The 13696-nt window shown below is 60.6% G+C and overlaps 1 protein-coding gene across 3 annotated transcripts in view; it reads right to left on the bottom strand.

The window, feature by feature from the left end:
• Positions 1-13696, bottom strand: part of LOC125354523 (calmodulin-binding transcription activator 1) — a 639297-nt gene that overhangs the window by 100200 nt on the left and 525401 nt on the right. For all 3 annotated transcript variants that reach the window (XM_048350159.1, XM_048350161.1, XM_048350160.1), the window contains one exon: positions 2610-2763. In XM_048350159.1, coding sequence (XP_048206116.1) covers positions 2610-2763 — 154 coding nt within the window. The remainder of the gene's footprint in view (positions 1-2609; positions 2764-13696) is intronic.

The raw sequence follows: 13696 nt of genomic DNA, 5'->3' as shown, positions 1-13696 counted from the left end.
GCGTGTTCCTCAGATCTCAGGTTTGTAGGGAGTTTCCTTGATGTAATGATGGATCAGAAGAGCATTCACAGTTGCCTCCAGGGCAGCCCCAGTCTGAGTTTTTCTCCCCTGAGGTTCACCCTGCCCTGCTCAGAGCAACCTCCCCTTCCTACTAAAGATGATGAGCCCCAGGCCCCGGGGGGGGGGGGGGCTGGTCTCCAGTTTCTCTGGGGCTCCTGGCTGTGTGGATGGGGCGGAGCACCTGCAGGGGACCCCGCTTTTCTCTTTCTGGTAGCTCTTTCCACGAGGGGGAAGAGGACAGATGCAGAGGGGCGGGGAGGACAAGCCCTTCTCATGACCAGGCACGTCGTGTGGGCATGGCTCCCCCCACAGTGGGCCCTGAGGGTCTGAACGAGTCGCCCCACCTCCTGGACTTGGCCGTCCTTTCCGGACAGAATCCTTGTTGTTGTTGTTGTTGTTGTTTTGCCAGTCCTGGGCCTTGGACTCAGGGCCTGAACACTGTCCCTGGCTTCTCTTTGCTCAAGGCTAGCACTCTGCCACTTGAGCCACAGCACCACTTCTGTCCATTTTCTATATATGTAGTGCTGGGGAATCGAACCCAGGGCTTCCTGTATGCGAGGCGAGCACTCTTGCCACTAGGCCACATTCCCAGCCCCAGACAGAGTCCCAGACAGCTGTGCTGGAAGCAGTGACTGGGGGTCAGGGAGAGGACCCTGGGCCTCCGTCCTGTGTACAGGCCGCTCCTGGAGAATCGGAGGGTCTCTCTCTCTAGAAAATGGGTTCGGTAGCGTCCTCTCTCCAGGATGCCGGATGCGGAGGCCATGGAACCAGGTTTGCCCTGGCAAGCTGGCTCGAGGCTGCTGGTCTTGGATTCTTCTTCTCTTTGCAGCTGGAGAGCAGAGAGGGTGGGCAACTGGCCTGAGGTTACACAGCGAGGCTACGCCCTAGCGAGGATGAGGCCTCCTCTTGCCTGGCTGGCTCTAGCTCTCTCGGTCGCCCTGGAGGGGCGGCATCCACAGCCAGTGCAGGCGCCGGCCTCGTTCCCGCCCTGGGGGCGCTGCCCTTGATGCCTCCTGGCTGGCACACGTGGACACCGGACGCAGCACCAGGCTCGATGCCTGGCTGTGGGTGACCTCGGCTCCCAGGCCCTGGACAGGCTCTGTGCCTCAGATCCCAGGCCAGCCATTCTCTGGCACATCCCACAGGGCTCCCAGAGGCCCCCAGAGAGCGGCAGGGGCTCCTGGGGTCACACAGCGCTCGTAGAACTGGGGTGGGGTGGGGGAAGCTCAGAAGGCTCTGGTCAGCCACGCGGGGCTCATTCTACCCAATGCCTCCTCTGCCAGGGTCTGCAGGGGCCTTGGGGCGTGAGGGCTGCACAGGAAAAGTGGGCCCAGGACGCTGAGGTGGGGAGCACATGGAGCTGCAGGGCCCTGGGCTGAGGGGCGCGGGGTCCCCACGCTGCTGGAGAGCCACAGGGAGGCCCTGGGCCCCCTGGCTCCGGGTTCCAGAAGTTCCAGGCCTCTGGGCTGGCTCAGGAGTGCACTGCTCTGTCTTGAGGTCCAGCCTTTGAGTGGGGCTCACTCTTTCTCGCCCCCCCCCCCCCGTGCCAGTCCTGGGGCTTGAACTTAGGACCTGAGCACTATCCCTTAGCTTTTTCACTCACGGCTGGTGTTCTACTGTGTGAATCACAGATCCACTTCTGGCTTCTTGCTGATTCACTGGAAACAAAGAGACGCGCGTGGACTTTCTAGCCCAGCTTGGTTTCTAACCATGATCCTCAGGTCTCAGTTTCCGGCGTAGCTAGGATGACGGGCGTGAGGCACCAGTGCCCGGCGGCTGTGGTCTTTTGAGTCTTCTTCATCTCCTCCACCCCACACACTGGGGGTGAGCCTTGAACCGAGGATCTTAAGACCCTGCAGGAGTAGCCAGTGCACATCTTCGCCCTGGGTCAGCCCCACCAACATCCGGGCACCACGAGGACCAGTCGGCCAGCCCCATGCTCTTCTTGGGTCTGGCAGAGCTGGGCTTGTCCCTTCTGAGCGCAGCCCAGCTTCAGGGGGGCAGGGGGAGCTGCCATGACTCCCCTTGGCCGTGGGGAGCTGCCCAGACCTCCTGGGCTTCCTGGGCTTGGTTCTGTAGCCCGGGATTTGCACCTGACAGATGCTTCAGAGAGCTGCACTTTGCGGACAAAAGGAAACCCAAAGGCCACCGGCCACCGCCAGTCAGCCGGGGGGGCTGCTGAGCCCGAGCCAGCACAGGCGGCGGAGGGGGGGAGGCAGGCCCGGCTCGGCCCGAGTGGCCCCCGTCCCGCTGGCCCTCCTGCCTGCGGCTGCACGCCCCATCTCCAGGCCGCTTCTGACCGAGTGGACGCTGGCTTGTGTTCCTGAGCCTCACTCTTCTCCTTGGTGGCACGGCCCTGCGCACCTGCGCCCCGACTGTGGCGGGGGAGGCTTACGATGGAGGGGGAGGGTGGAGGGGGCGTGAACACCGGCCAAGCAGGAGTCAGTGCCACCACAGATTGTCTGAGCCAAATGGGGCTCCGCAGCCGGGTCCTGACGGCCCACGGAGATGGCGGTGGCCCGGCCCCCCCGCCCCGCGAAGCTACTCACACATGGGTTTCAGCTGTCCGATGAGCTCCTCCTTCGTCCATTTTGCCCACTCCTTCTTGTCGGTGTTGATGGAGCAGAGGATGGGGCCGCAGGGCTTGCCGCAGTCCTCGATGGCCGGGACGTTCAGGTAGTGCACCAGCACGATGTCGGGGTTCTGTGGGGAGACACATGCCAGGCAGAGTGAGGCCCAGGAAGCAGCGGGGGGGGGGCAGGGTCCCCCCTCCCCAGGAGCACTCAACGCCCCATCCATCCATGAGGCAGAATTGTATTTCCTGCCCAGAGACGCAGACGCCACCAGCAGCCGCTGTTCTGTGCCTTCTGAACGCATCCTCCTCCCAGCTTTCCCACACCTCTGAAAGGCCGCATCACGCCCCCTTCTTCCCTAGGGGGCGCCAGGGCCCCTGCCTGATGGCAGCCAGGAGGTGGCCTGCACCTCAGCAACCCTGCAAGCCCCTGTGCAGAGCTTAAGAACGGAAAGAGAGCTGGATGCTGGTAGCTCACGCCTGTAATCCAGGCCACACAGGACACTGAGCTCTGAGTGTCACGGTTTGAAGCCAGCCTGGGCAGGGAAGTCCGTGAGATTCTTATCTTCAACCGATCACCACAAAGCCAGAAGTGGAGGTGTGGCTCAAATAGTAGAGCACCAGCCTTGAGCATAAAACAAGGCCCCTATGCCCAGGTCCCGAGTTTAAGTCCAAGTACCAGCATCAAACAACAACAACTCAAGCTGTTCCATTTCACTAGCGGCGCCTCTTCCCGTCTGACTCAATGCCCCGCACCTTGCTGCCACGGGGCTCCTGCGGCCCTCCGGAAGGTCACGCTCCTTATCGGATGGCATCAGGTCTGGTGACTTCGTTCAAAGCAGTCCCGCCATGTCACAGACCCAGGACCCTAACTCTGCTTCTCTCGCCTTTATGTATTTGTTTGTCTTACTTGTTCATTGCAGCACTGGGGTTTGAACTCAGGCCTCACACTTGCTAGGCAAGCCCTCTGCCATGCAAAGCCCATCCTCGGCCCTTGGTGCTTTTCTTGTTTTTCATATAGCATCTCACTTTTCTTGCCAGGGACAGTCTGCACAGTGACCCCCCCCCCCACTTTCTACTTCCTGCGTAAGCCGCCATGACAGGTGCACCCCACGATCGATCCAGCTTACTCCTTGAGCTGAGGGAGGGCTCTTGCTAACTTTTCTGCTCGGGCTGGCCTTAACCCGTTATCCTCCTGACCTCTGACTCTAGGGCTTACAGGCATAAGCCACACAGGTGTTTTGTTTTGTTTTTTGTCTCTATGTGAGGAAATCAAACGTGAAGTCACTGAGAAGAACTAGGGAGGAAGCCATGTGTGTGAGCCTGGGTTGGAGCGGGGCGGCCTGTGTCTTAGCCGCCCTGCTTCTGAGCTTGAATTCTGGGACGGGCCCATCCTCAGCTGTGGGGGAGCTGGTTCCCAGCTGCTTTTCTGGATGGGGTCAGAACAAGAGTCATAAATAAATATATGAATCGATCAGCCCATTAATAAGTAAAGACTCAAGTCTGTACCATGTCTACAGCGGGAGGGTGGATTGGCATAATTCTAAAAGATTTCCATTAAGAGTTGAAACATAGTCCCCCCCCCCCACACACACTTGCCAACGCTCAGTTAACCAGGAAATTAAATCAACACAAACAGGAGCCTTCTTGCTAATGGCAGCTTTTCTGGATTGCGGTAATCAGGGTCTTTAATAATAGTGATAATCCCCGACTGCAGCGCCACACTTGATTCTTTTCAAACCACTTTCCAACCATTATCTCCCGTGGTCCCCAAGAGGCTGGCTGGGTGGGGCGGGGCCTGGTGGGGCCTGGCTGGGTGGGGCGGGGCCTGGCTGGGTGGGGCGGGGCCTGGTGGGGCGGGGCAGGGTTAGGCAGGGCTGGGCGGGGCGGGGCTGGGCGCGGCCAGGCAGGGTGGGATGGGCCGGGCCGGGCAGGGCGGGGCCTGGCGGTGTGGGGCAGGGGGGCGGGGCTGGGGGCGGGGCCGGCGGCTGGGCGAGGCGGGGCCGGGCCGGGCAGGCACCCTCCTGCACCTCCAGGCACCTGGCCTGCCCAGGGCTGTGTGCCCGGGGAGGGCCGGACCGGGGCTGGATGCCAGCGCTCTGACTCCAGATTCAGGTCCTGCCAAGACAGCTGGTGGGCTGTTTTTGCTTGGTCACCTCCCACCCCACTTCAACCTTGCCCAGGAGGGTGGCGGGAGGGCAGCCTGGCCGTGCAGCCATGATGCCTGGAGTAAGCCCGGGGAGATCGAGGAACCTCTCCAAGCCCTAGCCCTGCGCGCCATCCTCCCCAGGGGCCGAGTGCTACCAGCTGCTGAGCAAGCCCAGCAAGGATCAAAGCGCTTCAGGGACCAGCAAGCTACCTGGGGAATCCTCTGATCCGGCCTCTGGAGCAAGGCCGGCCCCGCAGGAGGGAGCTGGTACCCAGGAGATGAAAGCCTGCATCTTTCTGTCCCCTCCCCGCCCTGCTGAGCAGATCCGGGACTGCTCCAGGGTAAGAGGTGGTGCAGGTCCAGGCTCATGGAGGCAATGAACTTGAGCCCCACAGCCTGGGGTGGGGGTACCTATTTCTGGATTCTCTGAGGTCTCTCTCTGCCAGGCCCAGTTTCCATCTGCATAACCAGTTCCCACCTATTCTTTGAGGATGGTACCAAGCACACCCCCTACCCCTCTTCCAGGAAGCCTTCCGGGCCTCACCTCCCACCTCTCCTGGTGGCCTTGTGATGGTGGGGGAGGGGGCCTCTCTGTGTGCCTCGGCTCCTCCGCCTCAGGGACAAGGCGCCATGCTTACTTCAGACTTGTAGAAGTAAAGCAGGCTGAATTATGACCTCCTGTCCTCCCCTCCCCCATGGGGTGAACACAGGCTGTACCTCAGAGAGTGGCAGGCCAAGCTGGTTCTTAACCTCCTCTGGGTCTCTGATGTCTGAGAATCTCACGAAGGCCTGGGAGCCCCACCCCTGTCTCTGAGGAACACCCCAAGACACCCCAACCTTCCATGTCAAGCGCTCACAGATCCAACCATGGGCGGTCTCCACAACAGTCGCTCTGAATTTGGGGGGTCCTAGAGCTGCCCTGCCTGGGGCCCCTGCGGCCTGCCTTTCTGCCATTCATGGCTTTGACCTAAGTAACAGGAAGTGTGGCCCCTGGCGCACGCAACAGGAAGTGTGACCTCTGACTCACAGGAAACAGGAAGTGTGGCCCCTGAGCCCCTGGGTTTGGGATTAGGAGGGGGAGAAGCAGGCAGTGCTGTGGACCCGGTTTTTGCCTGTCACCCGGATTCCGTCTTGGGGAGCCCTGCTGCAGTGCGTCCTGCCGGCCCCCTGAGACACAGAGATGGAGGCATTTGGGGAAGCTGGGACCTGTGTTGGTTTCTGGCAGCACTGGGCTTTGACTCATCGGCTGTGCTTTGCACAGGGTGTCCTTGGTAGGAACAAGTGTTCATCAGCGCCCCGACGCATGGGGTCCGTGCAGGGCTGCTCACGATCTTAGCGCCTCCCACCGAGCTGCCTTGACAGGAGTGGGAGGGGCTGGGAGGGGCGACAGAGGGGCACCGGGTGATGGAAGATGCTAGCAAACGCTCCTTCAAGTGAGCATGGCCTTTGTGAGTGCGAGCCCCCGGGTGTCCCGGAGCTCTGGCCGGTGTTAGAAGCTGGGGGTTTTACAGCGAAGGAAGGCAAGGAACTCGGTCGTCAAGACGTCCTCAAATCCTGAAGAGAGGTGTGGGCTTGGAGACCCCCTCCCGCCCCCTCCTCTAAGAACGGAAGCGGGGCCGGCTTGCTCACCAGGCTGCGGCTCTAGGGAGCCGCGGCCTGGCCCTTGGAAGGCACAGGTGCTGTACGGATGGCCAGAAGCCGCGCTGTCCTCACCACCAAAGCCAAACCAAAACAAAGCCCGGAGGTGCTCCCTAAAGCTCAGAGTTCAGTCCTCCAGTGGTCACGCCTGGTGCCACGGCTCACTGTTCTGATCCCCACGGTGTGCAGGTCCCTTCCCTGGTGGGCCCTGGGCTGGGTCCCCCCCTCCATTCCCCCTCCCCCCATCCTCAGTGACCTCATCCAGTGTCCTGGCCTTGGGTCTATGGATCTACAAGTTAGATCTGAGGGCTCCCAGCTGTCTAGCTCCAGCCGGCCTCTGCTTTGTTCTGGCCACCCAAAACAGGAACTCACCAGACACTGTGTTGAAAATGAACTGTTCAACTTACAGGTGGGGATGGGAGTGAAAAGCTGGGGAAGAGGGAGGGAAGGGGTGACATTGTCCAAAAAGACTGACTTAGAAAACTGTAACCCTCCCCCAGACCACCTTTATAACAACAGGAGAACATTAAATTAAAAAACACGAATAGAAGCTACAAAACACACAGGAAGCCATCCAAACAAAACCCTCCTCGCTTCACAAGGCCGGAGCACAACGCCCCTTGCACTGGTACACTTGCACCTCGGGCTTGTTCCAGGCCCCCTCTGAAATCTACGCGCCGCGCGCTGGAATCGCCAAAGTCCTGCCAGCCCTGACTCACCCCGAGGGCCCGGACCTTCACCCCTGACAGCCCCCCCGACGTGCAGTGCAAGCGAGAAGGACACGCCCCCTCGCCTCTCTCCCCCAGTCCCTTCCAACTCCAGCAAGTCTGACCCAGCAACCTGGCCCCGAGAACAAAACACATGCTTGTTCCCCGGTCTCTGGGAGACGCCCTGCCTTGCCTCGCACTCCTGGCTCCTTGCCCTCTGTTGTCTCTAGCTGGCAGGCCCCGCGGCTCACGAAGGTGCACCTCAGTGTCGCCTCCTGCTGGCAGCCACAGGCAATGATGCCTTCCACCCTTCCCCGCGCCCGCTGCCTTTCAGCTGCTGGGCCTCCGGGCCTCCAGGTCTGCTCGGTTATGGCTTAGGTGTGGCCTGTTTCAATGGTCAGCATGAGCTCTGGAGGCTGGGACAGTCACACTGGCACCCTAAGCCCAGGCTGGCCACACGGGGAGCGTGCAGTCTTGCAATTCTAGCTACTCGGGAGGCTGAGGTCGGAGGGCTAAGGTTTGAAGACAGCCTGGGCAGGAAGTGTGTGAGCCTCTTCTTTCCAAGTAACCACTGTGAAATGCTGGAAGTGGCGCTGGCGGAGCAACATTGAGAAAGCTCGGGGACAGTGCCCAGGCCCTGAGTTCAAGACTCAGTACTGACATGTGCACACACACACACACACACACACACACACACATGCACACTGCTCTAAAGAAGAGCTAAAGGGACGAGGAGGGAGGAAAGGGTGAGAGAAAATGAGGTTGGGGGTAACCCTGTTCGACAAGCAATGGACTCATCACCTTACTTATGTAACGGCAACCCCTCTGCAATCACGTTTACCATAAAACAAAATAAAATTAAAAAAAAAAAACAAAAAGAATGAAAGGGACTCGGTGGAGCAGGACTTCCCAACGCCTTGATGGGAGGATTTCTCAGTGGAGTCAGCCTGGGCCAAGGCTGCAAACGCGTTTGACCATGAGCCTGACAGTCTCTGTAACACAGTTCGGGAACCCTGATAAGAGTTCAAAGCCAACAGCGAGCGTCTCACCAGTTCCCAGAGCCTCTGCAGAGCTGGCCTCGGCTGCCCAAGGACTGCCCCCTTTCCCCTTGGGCCCAAGCCCGACCCGCAGCTGCCCTGAGGCTGTGGCCGGCCTCTTCGCTGGCTGCCTTCAGTCTCTACCTGGCGCCTGCCACGGCCCTGTCCCCGTGGCTTTCCTCCTTGCCCTTCTTCCAGCCATGCTGTTCCCTTTCTGAAGGTGGGACTTGGATCTGAACACACCGTGGGAGGACGGCAGGGGAAAGATTGCTTTGAGCCAAGGTTCCCAGCTCCAGGGGCGACCAGGGCTTGAGGCAAGCAGGCCAGGGACACCGCCAGCCGCTCTGTGTCTTGGATGAATATGCAGCAGCTCCTGGCACAAAGACACCAGATTTATGGACCCTCCTGCCGGGGCGAGCCCAGGCGCTGCCGCCTGGCGAGAGGAAACAGCAGGTGGAGGGGGGAGGTGGGCCAGGTGCTCCCTGCCAAGTCCTTCTTCATCTGGGATGGCTGCCGGCACCCCTAGCAGAGCCCCCCCAAGCCAAGCGGGGCACAACCTGGGCCTGTGGAGCTGTGTTGCAGGCCCGGCTGGGGGCAGACGGAAGAGGCAGAGCAGGGGAGGGACGCCGAGAGGAAGGGTGCCCAAGCCGGTGGCAGCGCAGGTGAATATGGGTGCCATAGAGACTCGAGGCTCTGCCACCAGCTCTCCCAGAATTCCAAGCACCTGGGTTCACACCTGGAGCAACCTCCCAGGGTACCTGCGGCTTCTGAGAGGGGACGGGAAGGGGACGAGGAGGGGGGAAGAGCTAGAAACAGCTGGCAAACAGAACTCTCCAGCCCTCACGCCTGTGGGCATGAGTGTGTGCGCGTGCTTGTTGGTACTGGGGCTTGTACTCTCATCTGGCTTTGGTGTTCAAAGCTAGTGCCCTGCCACTTGAGCCACATCTCCGTGTCCCGCTTTTTGGTGGTTCATCGGAGTCCCACGGACTTTCCTGCCCGAGTTGGCTTTGAACTCAGATCTTCAGATCTCGGTTCCCCGAGTAGCTGGGATTGCACGCGTCCTCGTCTTGGCCCCTCTTGGAGGATGCCAGATGGGGTCCCATCGTGTGGCCTGGGCTCCCCTGTCCTTGTTTGGAGCCAGCCCCCTCCCTGCAGAGCAGGCAGGACAGTGACGGGAGGAACAGTTAAAAATGCAAAAAGCTGCAGGTTTTGATAAAGAAAAATGCAGCGGCAACATCTGTTTGACTCTTGTTTGTGGCTTCATCAACGCTAAGTGGTCAATAAATCAGCCTGGCGTGGCGTGCCGTTTCTTCTGCGGCTCCGTCATTAATCTCGTGCCAGTTCTCATGAAAAATGAAGGAGAGGGGCCGTGTGATCGTGAAAATGTATACATTACCCAGAAAGTCATCATAGCATGTAATAATGCCACCCACCTCCCCACTTGACGCTGGGGGCCGGGAGGGGGAGCGAGGAAGGAGGCAATCGGCCTCGTGGGAGCCACGAGCCCCTTCGACGGGTGCATGGATCGTATTAGCGCCATCTATGCGGCCGCCCCGGGAGCGCACGGCGGGGGCAGGAGCCCGTGCGCGGCGGCGGGCCGGGTTGGCAGAAAGAAGGGCAGGATTGATGAGGAACCGGTAAGTGACGCTCCCGCACAGCTCAGGGCTGTGAGTGTCACCACCGCGCGGCAGACAGGAGTCCTCCTGCCCGCGTCCCCGCCGCCCGCCCCCCTGCGGCGCAGCCTGCCACCCGTCCCCTTGCTCTGGGTGAAGGCGGCACCTGCTACTCAGGGCCCCTCGGGTCTGCCAGCCCCCCCAGAAGCTACCGTCCCCATCTCCGATCCCTCCGCCCCACCACAGATGGGCGAGGCGTGCTCAGGGCCGCCATGATGTGTGGGGTTGCGGGGGAATCGTGATTCCTCAGGGTGTGCCGGGATCGGCCCCGCCCCGCAGGGGCCTCTATTTCCCTCCAGGGGTTTTCTGGAGCCAGGGCCGGGCCTCAGGTGCGCTTCCTGGCTTAGTCCCGATCAACCGAGGATGTGGTGGCCTTGCGGTCCCTGGCCACCGTGTCAGAGGGACCAAAGCGCTTGGTGCTCAAGAGTGACACGATTCAGAACCTCAGTCTCCTAGCCTTCACTCTGCCTGGATCCCAGGGCATCTCTGAGACTTGCTGGACAGTGGGAGGGAGGGCTGTGCAGGCGGGCGCAATGTCCGGGGCAGTGGCAGCCTCAATAGCATCAGTACAGGCGTAACACCCAGCCAGAGACTCCGGTGCTGGCCTGGACGTTTCTAGGGAAGGGCCAAGGCACAGGCCTGCCTGTCCCCATGTGGAGAGTCCCAAGTGTTAGGGACACCGTGTGCCATCAGGAAAGGCCATGGAGGGCAGGTAGGGGAAGCAGGAAGGTAAAGAAGATGAGCTTGGGGGGGTGGGGAAGAGGAGAGGGGGAGAGGGAGCAATGAGGGGAACAGGCCAGGCCAGTAGTCAGCTGCTCTTTCTGGGGGTCTGGACCCACCCAGTCGTGGGGTCCCCGCTGTAGCCTAGGTGACGGAGAACACAGAACGCCCTCCTTAGTGGGAGGGGGGCTGGGTGTGGTGGAGGGTGGCTCCCTCCACCCCCCCCCCAGGGCCGCCTGCAAGCGGGTCCACGAAGGCACGCACGGTGGGAGTCTGGGCCCGCTGCCTGCCCCGCCCGGCGGGGAGGCGGGGAGACTTAATTAGTCAGTGTGGGTAAAGTGGTCTGCGGATGAAAAACCCCGGGTAATTGCTGAGTGCTGCTGCTGTTGTTATTACACAATTACCAGAATTTTCCAGTCATGGGAATCTAGTTAAACAATTTCTACCTGATGTGGGGGTCTGGGAACCGGGCTGGAGGCTGGCGGAGGGGCTGGGCTGGGGCCTCTGCCTGCTGGATCTGAAAGGGACGGAGGAGAGGCGCAGTGGCGTTGGCATCGGGCCTGCTCAGCTCAGTGCTGGGTGCAGGGTGATTTGCCACTGTGCCCAAGTACCCGGGCATCTTCGTACAGAGCCCTGAAATCCTGCCCGTCTGGACTTCCCGGAAGACTCACGCGGGCTGAGCCATGCCCCGGGGAGACAGTGTTGTGCGGTGCGGCACATTTCCGGCTGGACGTGGAATCCTGGAGAGTCCCCGGCACGGGGCCAGGCCTCGGGCCTCCAGGGCCGTTCCCAGCGATCTGCAGGAAAGCCGTCCAATCCCATCACCACGTGCGCGGACGACACCGATGAAGGAGCTCCTGGGGTGGTTATGGTGGGCAGAAGAGCAACCGGTGGGGCCCGGTGGGCCGAGTGCGTGGCTGTGGTTGGGATGGACGGTGAACCGGGGCTCCACAGGCCCCTGCTTCAGAGCGGCTGCTGGGACCCGCGAGGGCCTACGCGGGGCAGGGGGTGACCGGGCGGCTGGAACGGAAGCGTGCAGGGCTGGGCAGAGTGGCCATCACCGCGGGCGTGCGGGCAACCCCGAAAACGCAGATAAAGGAGTTTCCTAGCAAAACCCTGGAGGCGCGTGCTACCATCCCAGCTACGCAGGAGGCTGAGACCCGAGGACGGAGGCTGCAGGCCGGCCGGGGCCGGAACGGCTGCGAGGCTCTTCTCTCCAGGCACCCTTAGGGCTGTGCGTAGCTCAAGCGGGAGACCGCCGGACGGTGAAAAGGCTTAGAACAGTATGCAGGCCCTGAGTTCAAATCCCAGTGCTGGCACAAAGTGTCTTGTCTTTTCTTTTCTTTTTTTTTCTGTCTGGGAAGACCAAGACTACGAGGGAACGGGACTCCCATCTTTTGGATCAGAGAGAGAGGCGGCGAAGGGGAGTGAGTGCCTTTTCCTTTGCCTCCCAGAATGCTCGGAAGGGCCTCTCTCTCTCGTTACCCCAGGGTTTCAGGGAGTTTCATTTTAACACAAAGAAATCTGACACACACAGGGCACAATAAACAGAGGAGAGGCCTTACACCAAATGAAACGTGGGCTGGGAAATACCAAGAGATCACAACAAACATTACACTAGTTCCTAGCCGGCTGGCCTGCAAGGGATGCTGGGAGAGCAGGCTACGGTGGCGGCCTCTCCCTCCCTGGGAGACGCCGCAGTGCCCAGCGCCCCCCAGAGGGGGCGCCAGCCGGGGGCTGGGCATCTACCTGTCATCCGTCCCTTGCCAGGGCCTTCCCTTTCCAGGGGTGAAGGCGGCTCGGGCCTGTCCTGCGGCTGGCAGAGTCAGACCCGGGGCGCAGTTGCTGGTGTGCGTGCGGTTTGCCTCTTGCGCGCACCTTGAGCTGACTTTTGATTTATTAGAGGTCACCACCCGTTCTCGGGGATGCAGGCAGGGGTCCCGTTAGGGTGGACGGAGGCTGGCCAAGCGGAGGACAATGCAACCCCGAGGACTGCGGGCCTTCCACTTGCGTCCTCCTGGAGCAGGACCCAGGGGCCACGTGGCCGTCTCCCCGGCCTCAGAAAGCCCGGCGCGCGGAGAGGCTTCGCTGTGCCCTCGCCTCTTTCCCACTCTCTCCAAAGACGTCCCATCTCCCTCTGCTCCGGGGCTGGGGAGTCTGCCCAGGACAGCGCCCCCTTAAGCTGCGAGTCAACCCCGCCTGATCTCAGTGACACGGAAGGGCCAGCATGGCCGTCTCTGGAGGACGGGCGTGCTCTCGTGCCTTCCTGTCCATCCGCTCCCAACATCCCTGCTACCTGAAGCCAGACCACTCAGGAGCTTTCACGGACTGGAGCCCCCCCCCCCCAGAGCTTTCACAGATTTGAGCCCCCCAATCCCGCCTTTTACTTTGAAATCCATTCAAGCTGAATTTTCTGTGGTAGGCATCAAGAGCCCTAACTCAAAAAAAAAAAAAAAAAGATTGTGTGTGAGTGTGTGTGTGAGTGTGTGTGTGTGCGCGCGCGCACCTGTACTGGAGCTTGAACTCAGGGCCTTGCACTATCGCTTAGCTTTTAAAGTCAAGGCTGGTGCTCTACGACTTGAGCCACGTCTGGCTTTTTGCTGGCTAACTGGACATAGGACTGGCTTGGATTTATCGGCCCACGCTGGTTTCCAGCTGGGATCGTCAGTTCTCAGCCACCTGAATAGCAAGGGTTACGACCCATGTGGGCCACTGGTGCTGGTGTAGACATTGCTTATTTGGAGGGGGGGAGGTCTATTTTTTTTTTTTCTTATAGACCAAAGCTCTCATAGGACAAATTACAAAATTCTTCGCCGGCATTAGGGAAGCAATGTCATCTCCAAAGGACGCATGTTGCCGGCTGTTTGATGTGCTAACACCAGCCACGCTTGCCCCACTGTGCAAACAGGGTCTTTGAGACCCTGGTTATCTTCAGGGTGCCGGGAGGAAACCGAACTCCCTGTCCTGAGAGTCTCCAGGGCCGTGTGAGAGGTGACCCTGCACGTCCGAGGCCACACTAGGGGGGTTCTTTTGGGCCGTCGGGGCCACCTCTAGCCTGCCTCTGGATGGCACAGGCAGCAAGCGAACCAACCCCAGGCCGCCCAAACCTTTTTGTTTCTAGTGCTTATAATTCATCCCCT

This window comes from Perognathus longimembris, chromosome 7 (assembly GCF_023159225.1).
Source record: "Perognathus longimembris pacificus isolate PPM17 chromosome 7, ASM2315922v1, whole genome shotgun sequence".
In the NCBI taxonomy this organism is placed as follows: Eukaryota; Metazoa; Chordata; class Mammalia; order Rodentia; family Heteromyidae; genus Perognathus; species Perognathus longimembris.
Note: the sequence above shows the minus strand (reverse complement) of the source record. Positions and strands in the feature narration are given on the sequence as shown.